The following is a 17,340-nucleotide window of genomic DNA, read 5'->3' on the forward strand; positions in this document are numbered from 1 at the left end:
AAGGACGTCTTATAAAATCCGCAAGGAGAACTTACTTATAAATACCATTAAGAAATGCTACTGTTGCTAATTTGGAAAACTATGTTTGTGATTTGCAATTTACCTAAAACATGTCTGATGCGAAGCAGGTGTTGGTACAGAGCAGGTTGTGAAGGTCACCATTGTTGTGCCCTAGTCAATTACTGAATGGCTTGTTTGCTGTTTCAAGCTAATTGCTCAAGGCCTTTCATACGAAAAGCTATTGTGTTGGGCATGGCCAGGTGGGTTTTATGAATAGCTAAATTATGATTCAACCTGACCCAATGACATTTTCTTTGTTTTCTTTAATCAAAAATGGCAGTTAATTAGACAGTTTAGGAAGGTTAATTTACTATACAGCCAAAATTGGGTGTTTATGTAAGCACGAGAGCTTCTTAGCCACACTGAAGTGTTAAATCTCGTGAAAATGGGCTACCAATAAAACTGCCATACTTTGTGCGATATTATTGGTTGCACATGCATGATAACTATGCTCACAGAAATGGTCTCTTTTATGCAATTGTCAGAAATCAAACAACGTGCAATGTTAGAGCAGAGAATACTTACCGCCAGCAGCTTCGTCTTTTCAAACAGGAAGCTAAAAATTATCAGACACAGTTTTGAAGAAGAGAACTTTTCTAGCTTCAATCAATGCGGAGTGATAAAAATAGCAAGATGGTTCAGTTGAAGAGATGAAGAAATAGATGAGAGAAATGGGATTTCTTTTTTATTTGTCGCAGCTTCAAACAATGCCCTTTGATGATGCCCAATAAGAGAGAGGCAGCCTCGAAGTTTGGTATACTTCAGGTAAATGTTTGTTTTATGTGTAGTAAAGAACCTTTCATGTGTCTTCCAAAAGCATCCTTTTCGTTCTTTTTAACTTGGGCCTAAACGAAATGGGTCCGATGTTTCACTTTCGATGTTGTAGTGGCTTGGAGCTAAGATGAAGGTAAAAAGTCGCCAATTCAATATCACTTGTTGTAACATAAATTGAGATGGTAAAAAATCCTTTTGAAAGTTTTTGGAACTTGTTCATACTAACAAGCATAGGTCGTTTTCTATAGCATTAGAAAAAACAATCAGGCCCATTTAGGGGCTACAGCTATTGGCCCCTTTCCGCCTGTTCTAAGTTAGCTGGTAATAGTATTTCTTCTTTCCAACTTTTTTCCGTAAATCTTATTTGCTAAGTAACAGTCACCCAGAGAGAAAAGCAACACACTCATATTTGCTGAATTAAACTCAATTTGAAATTCTTCGCTGTTATTTTCAAACATTAGGTTCATGCAGTTTTATCTTGATTTGATTTGTTTCAGCAAATTACGCAATAGTAGTCCAGTGTGCGCTACTGAGAATTTTTAAAGCTCTCTTTTGCTAAAAGTTGTTTAAAACTATATATTTTTGAACGACAAAATCTATTTAGTTTTGTCTGGGCTTGCTTAAACATTTTTTGGTGGTACAAACTTCAGCAATGGCTTTGAAACAGCCAAAATTTAAAACATATTTAAGCTTTTCGCCAAGAGTTGAAAACATCAGAATAATGATTGAAAGTTCCAGGTTAGGTAATGTATCTATATATACCCACTTGTGGATTGAAATGGGTTAATAAAAAATGCGAGCATTACTGTAAAGTTTGCCCAATCAGTGCTGCTAGTCAATACAATTTTTGCTCACCATTAGGGATTTTGTACAACAACACAAATATCCTTTTAGTTAACTGAAATGATTGCAAGGAATTTTCAAACCAAATTCCGTCCTAAAGAGTACTATATATTATTGAGAATCCTTTATCCCTCAGAGTGAAACGCAAATCCCTTATGTTGTCTTTTTATTACAGCGTACAAAACATAAAACATATTTGTGTGATCTTACACAACAGTGAAATTTTTAGAACATTATGCTGTTTTATGCATCATTTCAATATCGAAATTTTTTTTTTGAATTGAATATTTAGTTTGCAATACATTTTAAAGGGACCCTGCCTTAGAAATAGATAGAGACTGCCATCCTTAAAGACTCATTGCTAACAATGAGCCATTGCGCTACGCAAGCATCCCATAATGCATTTTTAGACAGTCTGAAATCAATTTACTGCCATTGAAGACAGTTTACTGCCATTGTTTGGAACGTCGCCACGCTCGCAAAGGCCCATTGTTAGCAATGAGTCTTTAAAAGCACAAGCATGTTCAAGGTAGCTTATTGCTTTTTCAAATTTTGCCATTTTTCAAAATAGCAGAAGCAGGCACGTAAATAATAGGGGGCGTGGCGGGCGTAACGCCCCCCCCCCAAAGTTTGGAAAAATCAGTTACCGTTGGAAAACTTAACGATTGACTTAGATTTTTTCTCAAGACCAAACTTCGGAATTTCATATTTTAAGAATTGTGGGATTTTAAATGTAAAAAGTTTAAACCTTGTTAAAATTCACAGGCTGGAGCGGACCCATCCACTAATCGTTTTCTATTGTGAAGCCCCGTCTCCACTGGATCCAAATTGCACAATTGCGCCGTTTGCTTCCTTTCTGACGGGAGTTGAGGTTAACAAAATTAAGAACACGCAAAATGGATTTTCGAATAAGAAACTTGAAACTTTACAGTTTGGAATAATAATAGCTATATTGATCAGAAAACATTAAAGTGGGAGTTTTTTTTAAGAGAATTGCGAGTAGTTGATCCAATAAAAAATGGAAAACTGCTCAATACTAAAAATTCTCAACGCTTCCCCTGCTGTTCGTAAATGTCCTTTATTCATTAACATAAATTGCTACGACAAAGCTTCTGAGAATCAAGAAAACATTGCAAAAGCTGCAGCAGAGGTTTTTGATCAAAGAAGGGTGTTTTATTTTACGAATCGGGCATATGCACTTGCTCGCAAATCATAATTTTGATTGTAAAGAACGAAAAGACATTTGGCCCTCTGAAAATTGCTAATAGTTTCCTTCGATCAAGAAGAAAAAGATAAGGGGCTAAATTCCTGGATGCTTCTATATCGTGAAAAATATATTTTAGATAAAATCGATCTGCATCAAAAAGCTTTAAAATGGGCAAATCAGAAAAAGACTTCTTACAGTAAGTTTAAATGCTTGTGTCATGTTAATCCAAATTTAGAGATTCAGGTTTTTATGCCTTACGCTAATTATTTTGAATAAAATGTCAGTGATTATAAAGAAACTAGCAATACGGAGTAAGGGCTATTTCCAAATATCTATTTGGTAGGTACAGTAGATTCGCAGGTGGAATGAAAAATTTCACAAATAAAGTTGGAGTTTTCATCCTTCCACGCCCCTCCAAAATTAGCCACTTGTTTTCGTCCCTGAGCAGAAGGAATAAAAGTTTGACTCACTTGAAAGTACGCGGCTTGACCCGAGTTAGACATTTAGCGCCCACGGCGCTTGTAGATTAATGGAAGCGCTAGAGGTTTATATTGGATCGAGGCTGGTAACCCGCCAAACGTTCGAAAGGAAAACAAATGGCTGAAAATGGCGTGACGATCAAGCAAGTATATATGACGGTATATTTTCTGTATTGTGTCATTTATTACTGTTAATAAAAATTTATCGATAAATTTTCTCCAATTGTCAGTTTTAGGTTTGGTTAATCAAGTAGCGGGTAATTTACCAGCTCAACCATTTATTTAGGCCTCGCTACACCACTTTTCCCCAACCACACTGATATGATAGGCACCTTCCTCTATACCTTCTGTCTCGAATTTTCAAAACTCTTCTTCCAGATTAGATTCAAATTTTCAAAGCCAAACAAAATCTGTTTTAATCTCTGGTTTTTAAAAAAGATTAGAAAATTTCGTGATGTTTTGTTATCGAACTTGCATTGTTTATTTTGATTTGTGTAGCTTGCACGCACCTTTTAGTTTCTTTGTAGTAATATGATTACACTTTATAAACATTTTAATTTGGCACATTTCAAAAAATATAAATTGAAAGGCAAAAATATATGTTGGATAAGGCTACTAGAATTTACAAACCATTAATAGTGCTTCAAGAATACAATATGAAATAATTGATAACCAATAACAGATCAATTTTCTTAAGAAGGTTTCTCGTACTGTTTGATAGTGAATATTAAAATCTACTGGTGGTGCAACTTGTTTGCTTCTACAAAATACAAAATCTAAAACATTGATAAATGGGGGAGGCAGGGAGGGGGATCAAAATTAGCACTTGGTAGGTCTGGAGAAATTATAAAAAGAGTATAATGGCTGTGGCTTACTTCAAGATTGATAGTGTCTCTTATTAGTGCTATTTTTAGCACCCAATTGAAGCCTCTACCGCATGGCACTTACCTTCAGCATTTACTAAGAAAAAGAGCTAACAAAATCAAATATATATAAAACGTTGACTTTTACAGATCAATGAATCTTCCTTGAACTTTACTAAGATTTTCCATAGTAAATGAAAATTTTGGTTGGTAACAGATTTTGATAGAAAAAAGATTTACAATGCCTTTGGATGTTTGGGAGACACAGCCCCCTTCCCCCCCCCCCCCAAAGCTCAAAATTTGTCAGAAAATTTCAGAAATTCTGCTTCTTTGTATGTATTTTGAGGAGAATTTGTCTGTGGGCCTGCTTCATAGAATTTCAGATTACATTTCACCTGTGCTTCCAAATGGTAAAATATTTATGCATGTCTGATTATTGGTCTTGAACAAAAATGGCTGTTTGGCAGGGTTATATAATCGTTTAACAAACCAGTCTAAATTAATGTTTGGTATTTGTTGCTATTTCTGGCCTGATGCAATTAAAAATGAAATTATATCGATTGAATTTAAATCTCAATGACTTAGCTAACCACGGAACAAAGTAAATTAAAGCTGTAATCTATTTTAGCATTCACACTTTAAGTCTGTCTTAAAATTGGGAACAAACAATTATCAAAAAAATTATTGCTAAACCATTTCTGAGGGTATCTTAGTATAATAAGTATCTGAGAAAGGTTTTTTTTACCTGAGGGTTGGGGAGATTTATCTGAATATGGAAATAGAATGTCAATCTCTAGACCTAAATTGTCATAGTCTCCTTTAATGTCATGTTTCATTGTATTTGCTTGTTTGCTTATGTTTGAAGTGCAATTAAAGTAATTTTTTCTGAAATTTTATCAATTTCTGTCTTTGTAAAATCCTTATTGAAATCGATTCTCCACTAGAAATTTCAAGACAGGATAGCATGGATGTTGGTTTCAGAAGCTTTCCAGACAGCAAGGTAATTTTTGTCATTTTGTATAACTGGGCTCTAGTTTTCATAATCATATGATGTGAGAAGATTTAAACTTATATTATAGTTCAATACCAACACAAAAGTTTATAGAAATGCAATCTTTGGAATGCAATTTTTGTTGCATTACATAATTGAGGTTGCCCTTGTTAAAAAACATTACTTGCACAGCTTTATCAAGAGAGATGTTCCAAGGTGGTGTGACCTGGAAATAAAATGTTTTGCTTTTTAGGAATACTTTGTAAGCAAATTTTCAATCTCCTTAGCAATTTAAGACCGGCTCACCCACTATTCAATAGATTGGACCTAGGCACTCCCCTTGATCCTAATGGGTAAAATTTGATTTTGATCCGGTACCAATAAATGGACACTTCCTTTCTGTAACAGAGACTAGAATTGACTCTTAGGTCCATGCATTATGATTTTTAATTCATGTTTTATAGTTAACATGCAATAGAGAAAAAAAATTACTAGCAATTTTTTTAATACCTTTGATTCCAAAATCTAGAGAATTGCAATGTTTCTCTAAGGCAAATACCATATTGTATATTTCAAATGTAACAGGCATTTGATGGCTGTACTCAAAAAAGGGAGCAGCAATCAGTCAAATAATTATGACAAGAGAAAACTGTAAATGAAATAAAATGTTTGCAGGATAGCAAATTTATTTCAATGGTCAATAATGTAATCAAATAATTCGAAGAATAAAAAAAATAGCAAAAAATTAAATGCAATATTGTGTGATTTATCAGTAAAAGGTATGATACATTACAGTACAATAAATTATTTAAGAAAAACTTCTGTACTTTTTTATTTATTTTCTCCTTAATAAAATGTAATAATTTCATAGAAAATTTGGTTATTTTCAACAACCAAATTTAAGCTTGATGCGAAAGAGTGTAGTTTCTACAACATTTCTAACAGAAATGCTTAAAAATTAAATGAAAAGATTCGGATAAGTTGGAATGATGCAGAAAACTATAATATTCTTTATACTTTCGATTTCATATTTCTCAACAATTTCTTCTTTTGAGACAGTTTTCTTTGAAAAAATGTAAAGACCCAATCGGAATTGTCATTGTTGTGAAAATTTCCAGAATTTCCATCTGCTTGTGTTCGAAGCATTCTACTTTCTCTGTTGACCCATTGTTAGTTAATTGAACCAATAAAAAGAGTAATATTTTAGATAATTGTAAATGATTCAAGATAGCATGTAAATATTTGAAAGTTTCATGTCAAGTGCATTTCTAAATGAAAAATAATATCCGAGGTTAGTTCGTCGATGTTGGCTAGAAAGGTAAATAGAAGCAAAACAAATCTATCATTTACAAAATATTCATGAATGTTGTTGCCTGGTAGGCAACCGTATTGAAAATTGAAATTCAAAGTTGTTCTGTCACTTTGTGGTTAGATACTACATTTATTTCAATATTTAATCAATGAAATTTCAAAGAATGGCTACTACTTCCTTTAAAGTAGCTTCAGATTTCCACTTTCATACAGCTCTTCATATATTCGAATTTTTCATGTTGATAATCTGGATTCTAACGCTGTCCATTTGATGCTTATTAGCGAATTGCAACTTAATTTCCTGGCGAATAGCTGAAAGCTACGGTTAAATAATATGATAAACAAATCGTGTTAACCAAACCAACGATCTTCAATGATTCAAACCAGTGATTTGGTAAACTTTGCTCCGGTGCGGGGTTCAATGAAAACCATGCCCTGGGAATCAGCTCTTTTCATTGAATCGTTATACACTTGGTTAATCAAATCAAGGAAACACAGGAGATGTATCTTTATCAGGAATATTGCTCTTTGATTTCCAATTTTTCCTCATCAATAGGGTGAAAATCACTTTCTTAGCTTTGATGTTTCTTTGTTTGAAATATCTTTTACAAAAAGCTTGCTCTATGATTTCGGGAGTCGTACTAGGAAGGAACCTCATTACTAGACGCTTTAATCAAAACTTGGATAAGGCTACTAGACTTGTAATATTCTCAAGGAAGATAGCAATGATAAGAATATCTCATTGTCAAATTAAACGTGAAGATAGCGAAACTTGTAAAGATTGCAATGAGCTAGCTAGATAAAGATACCAGCATTTTGTAGGGCCTTATAGAGCTGGCGAGCAAGGTACACCTCTCGACGTGTTGTGTTTTATTCTTTTATACTTCTGATGCCAATGCTTCCAGTTTTAGATGTTTAATTGTATCGTGCTTCATTTATGATTAAAATCATCATTGATGTCTCTTATCATTATCACACTTGACATTTTTATCCTTATTTTGGCTAACGCAAGCATCTATCGGCAATCATCCGTTATCATATTTTAGTATTACGAATAGTAATAGTAGCAAACTATATTAATGGTATTGACTTTGCTAGTGTAGAAAAATGTCACGTCTAGATTATTCCTTTTTCCCTACGTCTGTTGGTTTATGTAGTGACTGTACCTGGGTTTAATTTTTATGGCTCCCCGTAGGTTTCTGGATAGAGGCTGAAATATAATTTTCAAATGGCCGGTTGAAACAAAAGACCCTTGCAATATCCATGTGCAATGGCAGATCCATACTTGTACCGAATGGTTTTTTCATGTCATCTGTATTGCGCGTATAACCAGTAATAGATAGATGGGTACAGGTTTTTATTAAGGGTTTTCGCTAGCGATTCAATACTAATAATATTAATTAGTGTATTCGTAGTATCATTGACCCAATAAGATCGATGCATAGCCCACGTGTACCTATACACAGTTGATGATTTTCATCATCACAAGGGCCTAACAGATTCGCCAAGCGTTTTTAACTTAACTGTCTTCCAACCAATATACTTTGATATTACCTTTTCTACGGTAATAGAGGGCCGAAGATTAATGAATAATTTAAAATTGGTTATAGGGATCGATGTCAGTTGACATTGCGTCATATAGTTTCTACGTTAGCCTGTTGTCTAATAAATCTGAAGAAGAAACAACAAAATAAAAAACAAAATGAAGAAGCCCTAGAAATATTAAAAAGCTGAAGATTATTAATAGATAGTACTAGGTAGAAACGCTTAGCAGTGTTATTCAAATTCCAAAAGCTGTGCAGGCTTGAGCAAAGCAGCTTATCAGATTGCAATTATATCGAATGAGCAGGTGAACAATGATACATGAATCCCAATTTAAAATGCTCTTCCCGAACTACAAACAAATTTCAGGGTTCCAGCTTTCAAGATCTTGCATGCAAGATAACAATGGTGCCGCAGTGTGATTCATTTTGTTTATACCTCCAATCAATTTCTTGTTATAATCAAAGCTTCGTGCTATTGCAAGCAAACTATGTCGTGGTTTTTTCACTGACAACAGAGTCTATGACGCTTTTAACTCTTATAGATACCTTATAGATACGAAATCTTTTATCTTTTAACACTTTGACGCTTATAGACATCCCACTATTTGAAATTTTACATCTGTAGCAAATATCCAGAAAGCGTCAATTTATCCACTTTAGATTTGTAGTCATTTGTAAATGAAATTTTTGCCAGTCTAAACTTCATTCAACCCTATCATTTGAGTTATTGGAGGTAATGATTGGTTGGTTTACAAAAGTCGCCTTCTTCAAAGGTAGCCAAATAGAACTTTTTTATTATCATGTAAAATTTAGCGCTTGGAATATGACTTAGATTCGTGTCTTTGAAGAGCATGTAATATACTCTGAAAAAGCTTCATGGTTTTATTTCATTCTTATGCCATTCTTGAGTTGGAAGCAAAGCAAACATTATATTCAGGCTTGCTAAGAGGAAAGCAGAACGGAGAAAGGAATGGAATAGAACCTCTTTCTTGTTAGTGGCAAGTAAGTAAAAAATATTGCTTCTGAGATATTAATATGAGACGGCTCTTTACCACTCCTGGTTCCCGTTTTCTATTTCTCTTGGTCCTAGCTGTGTTCTGGCTAGTTTTTTTAATGTGTTTCTCTCCAGAGAGACATTTTTGCACCTTCGGAGAAGTACGGAAAGATGGAGAGAGGTAGGACCAATCTTATTAATTGCATAAATGGAGTAAACTTTTGTTCCAATAAAGAGTACGATTAGATTAACTAGGTTGACCGAGTTAGCAAATTTTGCCCAGACCTTCTTATATTGACCAACATTAATGACATTGATGGTGCTAGAACGTCTTGTCTTGAGAGATAAACGCAGTTAACAGAAAATTGTAGAGGGAGACAAGGTCATTCAAAAGAATTCCAAACAGTAGCGGCGCCACTAGGGGGACTCGGGGGACACGTCCCCCCAGTTCTCGACAGGATCGAGTTTGTATTTCTTCTATTGGGGGAGGGGTAACATTTTGACAGCGTACTTTCTGTGATGTAATCCTATGATTTTCAAACTGCCAATTTTCCAAGTTAGTCATAGGCATTCCCTTTGGATAAAATTAGCGTTTCCTGTTGGTAAAAAGGCGTTTTCTGCATTGATTCCAAAACTGGTCATACGATGAGGTTTGTTTTAGTATGGCGGTGAAGGTGATGAGCTCGAAGAAGACTGCCCACTGCAAAAGGAAAGAAGAATATTCAACGATGTACATGCGGAAGGAATACGTGTACAAGTTCCAATTCCAAAGAGATTAATGAAAGATTTGAATTTTAAATGGCAAATGTAACATATAGAAAGGGGAGTCAAGTTGCTGCCTCCAACCTTTAAATTTGTATAAGTTCTAATAACCTGAATTATAGAATTAAAATTTGGCTCTAGAATGTTTTCATTTTTAAGGAGATTTGATAAGAATCATAACTTTGGCTGCCTATTGAGAAAAGAATTGAAAAATCTATTGTCCTCAAAAGACCCAGGATCTTTTGAAGCTGTCAAAATTTTGAAATATTCAGTAAAGAAGAGTGCGCTTATTCGAGCGCCAACCACTATGACAAAGAAGTCCCGTATACAACTGCTTAGTTTGTATAGTATACGACCCAGAAGATGCCGAAGTTTTCTTGCGTGAGTTCCTTGGCCTCTTTTCTTCATAGCAATTATGTTGTGGCAAGTAGGCGTATAATGCTGAAGAAGATTACCGCGAGATTAGAAGAAAGAAAATGTTGTTTTTGTGTGGTTGTTTGGATTTTTTATCTCTGAAAATTGTAAGGCAATAACAGGTATCAATATAACTGGCAGTAGTGGTTGAATGGGATTTTGAAAGATAATTCAAATGTTTCCAAATTAGTTTTTTTCTCATTAAGGGAGCAGCCAAATTAGATCGCGAATGTCGCAATGTCGCGTAGAGAGGGTCAGAACTTGTGCACTCAAGAGTCGCATACAAATCAAGGAATGAATGCATTGCATGAATCAAGGCCTATCAACCCGTATCAAAACCGCGTAACCGTAGCGTATAGCTTTGACTGCGCTATCACACGGGTGACTGGGTTCTGGGCCCGTGATTTAGCAGCGACCTACAGTGCCCTGTACCTAATTACTTAACTTGAAAGGGCGAAAACCAGCATAGCTCAGATCTGATATCACTCTCGGTGTAGCGATGCGAAACAGCAGAGTGATTCGGCTCAGTTAGATTGATTTTGGGTAGTCTTTGGTAACAATAGAAAGCTAAGCAAGACCAGCGATCACAGCGGATAACCAATCTCTGATTGCTCATGCAGTTTGTATGCATTTTGGAACAATCTTCTTGCAAATCTGTGGACGCCTAAAACGACCAAGGCGTCACAGATCGCCTTAACCCTATGTATTGATATTCGAAATTTTCGACTAACCAATAAAGAAGAACTGGCCATGTGATATTATTAATCTTTTGGCTTCCTCATGTTGCAAAGACATATATTCTCGCACGGATTCACTCCTCCGCTAGTCGCATTGCTGATTGCAGTTTTGATCGTGAACTTTTTGCACACTGGAGGTATGTAGTTCTGCAAATTTTTTCAAATTTTTGCATATTCATTTCTACGCCAACAGCGCCGTCATCAAAGATGGAGGTTTTATGGTGGAGAGTCAAGACCTGACTGGCCTACCCCAAGGTTTTATCAACTTTCCCCATGCGGTGTTTCTGTACGGTTACATCTAAAACGACGTGATTGTCTATCATATCGCTCTTACTGAACAAAGCCAGTGGGAACCCTTTCTTTTTTAGAAAATTCTCTTAGAAACAAAAGAAAGTAAATATGTGATTCATTGTTCAGTCCCTCAGCTCATATCCTGCAAAATGTTTTTGGTCCTTATTATGATATTTGAATAATATTTTCACAATATCACTATACCCAATAGTTTTCTGTTTGAAATGTGTCTAAAAAAATTCCCAGATTTTCTTCCACTTAAGAGCTCCTGTTATCAAATATTACTAGTACTATCGGATCTCTAGGAGTCGTTTTTAAATCCATCTTTGAGGGCATTTTCATAAGGCCATACAATCTACAAAATTCACCATTGATATGACTGCATCAGACTCTTTGCCAAGGTTTTGCAATATCGAAAAATTCCAAATGAAACGAAATTCATCTTGCCAATCGGAGTTTTAAATTTGCAAAAGGATGCAGCTCTCAACATACAATCAAATTTCAGTAGCCTCATGTTTATTGGCTCGGTACAGGGTTTGGTTTCATTGATAAGCTGTTTTTGATTTCGCTTGCAAGTGCTTGCAAAACTAAATTTGCAATTGTTTACAGCTAAATTTTGTTAGTGTATTCTCTGAGAATGCCAGTTCTAATTTTGTTCAACTGCTGAGGTATTTTGAATTGGCTGTTTGCTTTTTCTTTAAAAAGCGGGCAATTCTTCCTGGCTATAAGATCATCCACGTATGAGTTAATTCATAACGAGCGAGTTTACTCCATTTCATACACCCAGCTTGGCGAATTCTCTCACTAGCTTCAGTGGTCGAAGACAATGAGTAAAGTCTGTCACCCAGGCGAGAAAAATCACTCCAGTCATCGGAAATCGAACTTACTCGAATCTGGCTTGTGTACCCGTGTGCAAACGGCCCATGAACATGCAACGAAAAATTAGCAGACGTTTTGTAAAATGACTGTCTGAATACATGACTGTCTGAGTATATGGATGTCTGGCATATACCCTCAATGCTAAAAAAGGTCCTACATTGAAAGTTTTTAATTCTCCTCAAGGTTCTAAAATTTGATTTTTGAATACAGAGAATTGGGCACCAGAACCACTGAAATAATGCCACGGCGGACTTAAACGGGAAATTGATATTCCCGATAGTTTTTTAAACATTTGCACAGATCAGTTGTTCAAATCCACTTATGATCATTTAAAGTGTTCTTCTTGTCCTCGTATTTTCGTTGTTTTTGCTCCCTCTACCACCCTGATTCTATTGATACACCAGAAAAAAGGAAGGAACAATGTGTTGCAACAATAGGAAAACATGAGCATTTAATCTACATAAAAGCTAATACTTTTTAAAGAATTTCAAAGCTGTGAATTTCTCTGCCTGAATGTAGGAAGTGGAGCCTTTTCAATTCGTTGAAGCAAAAAGGTTTTTATTCAAAGTCCCTTATTGAAATTTTTAAAGTCCCTTATTCAACATGACTATGGTCACCGTCTTCCAGTTGGCACTAAATGCTTCGCAGATTTCAAGGGGGGTACGCAAAGTCGTCAGGACGCTAATACTGAGTTTCAAAGATACAAATTGTAAACATATAATGGAAAGTAAAAGTTTTAAGGTGTGGTTGTACCTAATTAGAACAAGGCTTTTTAATGATAATAATAATTGATAATCCGTTCACAAAGCCCCAACCATATGATATATAACATTATAAGTAAACATATTGATGCCCCCTAAAGTTTCAGCATGCATTTTGCAAGGAGGCAGAGGTATGGCATTGTAGCATACCATTCTCGCCAAGTGTTTGGCATGCCCCTGCACCGTAATGCTTTATTCATCCCTTTCTAGCCAGCACACTGTTTAACTTCACCCTTCGATTAACTATGCTAGATTGCTCTTGCAGCAATGATCAGCTGAAGGTGTATTTCGTTTGTAGTGCTTCATCCATATCTATATATTCTTAAGTTTGAAATGGCAAAAAGAATTATAAAGGAACGCATTAAGTGATGAACATAAAAAATATTGGATCAACTTTCTTTTTGGCCTTTATCAACATGTTTAATTGATCTTCATTAGACTAGTAGATTTTCATTCAGTAACACTTCTATAAATCTTTTGTCAAGTCATAACGACGGTATACAGTTCAAACAGTCCCTTTTTATACGATAAGCTCAGATTCTCAGCAATGACTTTGAAGATCTTAATCTTTTAGGATTCGTTTATCTATTTTTCTAGGTATTAACTACGTATCCACTAAGAGCTTTCCCAAAGGTCAATTTCTTTCAAAATCCCAAAATACTAAGTAATCAGAAATATGATAATCAAAAGGCTTCTCTTCCTTCCAAATCTGGCGAAAACGTTTGAATACAATCGCGAAAAGGTTTCTTTTTGTACTTTATTTTCTACAAAATGCTAATACCTTGACAGCAAATATCTCTGAGTAATTGTGCCAAGACTGCACCCCCCCCCCTCCACCCTTTCTAAAAATTAGGTAAATATTTCACTTACAAATACCATTGTTTTTAGTAAAAAATATGCAAAAAGATGCCGTTTCACTGGCATTTGAGGTAACTTTTTTGAAAAGATTTATATTGAAGAATAGAAAAGCTGCACTGGAAATCCCTCCAAACTGCGCATGTGCATTTTCTAAATTTGTATCAGTATGCCATTTGGTCATGAAAGATAACGTCCAATGTCGATACAGCAGAACATATTACCAAATGCATGAAGTACCATCAAGATAACCTTAGATGAGTTTTTAATTCATGGTACTAGACCTTGACCTACGATTAGCATACACCAGGTATTGTTGCTTTCGCTTTTAGTAAATGGTAATCACTTGCAGCAGATTCATTTGTGATCCCTGAAGCGTGGAGGTGCCCATGAATAATCACTGGCTCACTATCTTTTGCATCCCCGTCAATACTGATCTTGAGCAACCGTTGCGCGTAGCAGCTCAAATGGTGCGATGCGCAGTATCTCCCCGGGCACCCCTGCCTTCCCGCGTGATAAAATAGTGGAGAATGCTGCTTGCGTTTTTTCGCCAAGGCTGCATTTAAGTTTAAATTTGCGCCATGTTTTCTAAAACACAATACATCTGCTAGCAGATTAATATTACTACTTTGAAAAATATTAGAAAGATGATTCACCTCAACTTCCGTCAAAAAGTGCACTGGGAAACATCACAGAAAGAGAAAGGGTATTCCATGAAAAAATTAATCGGTCCAAAATTAACTCGAATACGAAAATACTTCCCAAGTTGAAAATACTTACGAAGAAAAAATTAGAAATCGGGAGATTTTGCGTTATTGCTTATAAGCATCACATAGTGTTGCTTTTTGTGCGTGTGATCCAGCTCCAGCCAACCCCCCACCCCTCTCCACCCTCTCCCCTCTCCACCCCCTCCCGCCGCTAAGAGATTGCTCACTCCAAGACATGACTTCTAGATCCAGATCCATATGTGAATCAACAGTCTTTTTAAGCAAGTTAAAACTTTTAATCAAAGGAACGAACAGGTGTTTTCTCGTAAACCTTGATTCTTTCCAAAAATGATACTAACAGCTAGTTATGCCTATGAGAAGTAATTTTGAGGATAACGCGGACCATTTCATGGAGGATGCCTCTTTGAAATCAACCCTTTAATTTGATTTACGGCTTACAGTCGACTTACGGCCTCATTTTGCAAAATTTTATAACGACATAAAGATGAAAATTTTATAAGGAATTTGACCGTGATTGGGAACTAGGAGGGGGGAAGTCTTGTTTACTTCAGTTTATTGAAGAAAATGGTATTTTACTTTTTGTTTCGCCAAAAGGTTTTTTTCCATTAAAATCAACTTCTTTTATGTTTAATAAAATCCCCAGAGCTACCAAAACACATAATTGTTTAAAAAAAAACATGCGTGAGGTAACAAACATACTGGTAGTGGAATTTAACGGGGAGATTTTAGCATATTTCTCAAGTGTTTAAGATATTTGAGTGTTGGTTGTCAAGTGCTACGATAGAGACCATGGTACAAGGCCAGTGGATATGTTTACAGGCAATGGCAACATGGGTCACTGATTGCGATTTGCTTCTCCCCATTTTCAACATTGTGAACTGATTCTGCTGGGCGGTTAAACTACAAACTTGTTTGGTACTTCACATTCCATTAGATAAAAGGACATGTTCAGCTCATGGGTCGACCCTTTCGCTCAGGGAATGTTTCAGTCCTAATCTCATTTCTACATAGTTTCTTTAGCTCATTTGCCACCCTGGATAATGTTATGATCCAGGCCCTTTTGGATAATGGTATTGTTTTTGCTGGTACTCAATGATTTTTGCTAATCATGTTTGAACCATCACTGTGATATGAATAAAAAAATCATTGACTAACACAGACTCACATCAGCACCACCGAATGGGGGAAAAAGAGACCATTATGCTCAGCGGTTTAAAGGCAATCTGTCACGACGTTGATTCATTATAAGAACAAAGGGATTTCTATTGTTTCCAATCACCTTTTAATTTATCGCATTGTAAAAAATATAGCGGAGCGCTGGAATCGTGTTTAGGCTATTATTCCAGCTATTTTTCTCGTTAACCAATCCACAACGAGACAGATTGCCTTTAACCTTGGGCGTCATTAATAGGATGGTATGTGCGGAAAAGATTTAAAAACAACATATTTTCCCCGCTCTTCTGAACCAGAATTTTTAATTGCTCGGGGTGTCAATGTTAAAAATTTTTTGTAGCTTTTTGTGTTCTAAGTTTCATATGAAAAGTGTGCTTTCAAATTACATTAACGGCTGATTATTCATTTTAAATTTAGTGCTGGCAGAGCAACAGAGATGCCACCAACTCGGCAGTGTTCGACAAGGAGTCACTTTGACTGTAAAGGACAGCAAAGCAAAGCACTTGCTAGGCCCTGCCAAGTCGCTCAAAGACTGTATTGCCTTGTCTTGCAAAACAAGCGATGCAAATTACGCAGTTCTTGAGGATGGAAAGTGCCATGCACTTCATTGCAAGAAGAATACCTGCCAAATAAGTGAAGATGTTAAATCGAAGCAGAAGATTGTAGGCCTTTCTAGGGGCAGCAAGGCAAAATCTAAGCATGCAAAGAAAGTTATTAGCAAGAAAAACCAAAGCAAAGGTATAAGATATGCCTAGCTAAATAGTTTTTGGCATTTCTACTTTGTTTATTATATTATCCTCATACTTTTTATATTCTCAACATTTTTTTCTATTTCGTAGAATATGTACTATTGTCGATAGGAATCGAAGCAAAGTTCGTCTATTAGCAAACGCTAAAGTGAAATGCAAAATTATGCAATAGAAGCTGTCCTTGTCCTTTGTCATTAGATCCTCGAAATAATACCTTTGCATCGCATCAGGCACATACCTCCATTAACTTTTATTTAATAATAGCAAACACTTCTAATACATATAGCAAGACTTCAAATACCTTAAACAAGAAAAATTAGAGCATATTAATTTCACCATTATATAATCCTGGTATCTTTTACATTATCCATTAGTTTGTCATATATACTTGAGGTACTGTAAACTCTAAAGGGTGCCAAGGGAAAGTGGCAAAATCAAAACGTTTGTACCAGCAAGTATGGAGACGCGGTGTTTCCGCTTTCTTCTTAAACTATTTTTGCAAACTTAGACATCAAGCTTCTGTTCAAGTAAAGGCTATATTTGTTTAATGATATTAAGCTTTTATAAAAAAATACTGGACATTTTGCTGTTGGGCATATCGAAATATATTTTGCTATAGAGTACTAAGCATTTCGAAAGTATCATCAAAAAGTTAATTTTTTATCTTTTAATATGTATAAACATTTTTATTCTTTATTCGATAGTATTTGTATGTATTCGATAGTATGGTGCTTATTATCGAAATCTTGGTATGCACCCAATACAGAAATTGAAATATGACAAAGTTAATTCAAGTGCGGTATTTTGCCTGTTTGTTAGTACATCCCTGTTTTCAACGAAGATACATACTTCATACTATGAATTATGGGCGCCATTTAGCTTTCATATCCTGTAGAATTCCTGATGCATTAAAGGAGGCCTTCAA

The 17,340-nt window shown here is 35.5% G+C and overlaps 1 protein-coding gene across 11 annotated transcripts in view; it reads left to right on the plus strand.

The window, feature by feature from the left end:
• Nucleotides 1–397: 397 nt before the first annotated feature.
• Nucleotides 398–17,340, plus strand: part of LOC148957700 (uncharacterized) — a 49,840-nt gene continuing 32,897 nt past the window's right edge. For 7 of the 11 annotated variants that reach the window (XM_089115133.1, XM_089115134.1, XM_089115139.1 and 4 more), the window contains exons 1-2: nt 9,101–11,116; nt 16,084–16,404. In XM_089115133.1, coding sequence (XP_088971259.1) covers nt 11,023–11,116; nt 16,084–16,404 — 415 coding nt within the window. In that variant the 5' untranslated portion in view covers nt 9,101–11,022. Of the gene's footprint in view, nt 826–3,299; nt 3,523–5,170; nt 11,117–16,083; nt 16,405–17,340 lie in introns of those variants that run through there. The other 4 variants (XM_089115132.1, XM_089115131.1, XM_089115130.1 and 1 more) reach the window with 4 other exon arrangements.

The sequence above is a fragment of the Rhopilema esculentum genome, chromosome 21 (assembly GCF_057945365.1).
Source record: "Rhopilema esculentum isolate cy_ngs chromosome 21, ASM5794536v1, whole genome shotgun sequence".
In the NCBI taxonomy this organism is placed as follows: domain Eukaryota; kingdom Metazoa; phylum Cnidaria; class Scyphozoa; order Rhizostomeae; family Rhizostomatidae; genus Rhopilema; species Rhopilema esculentum.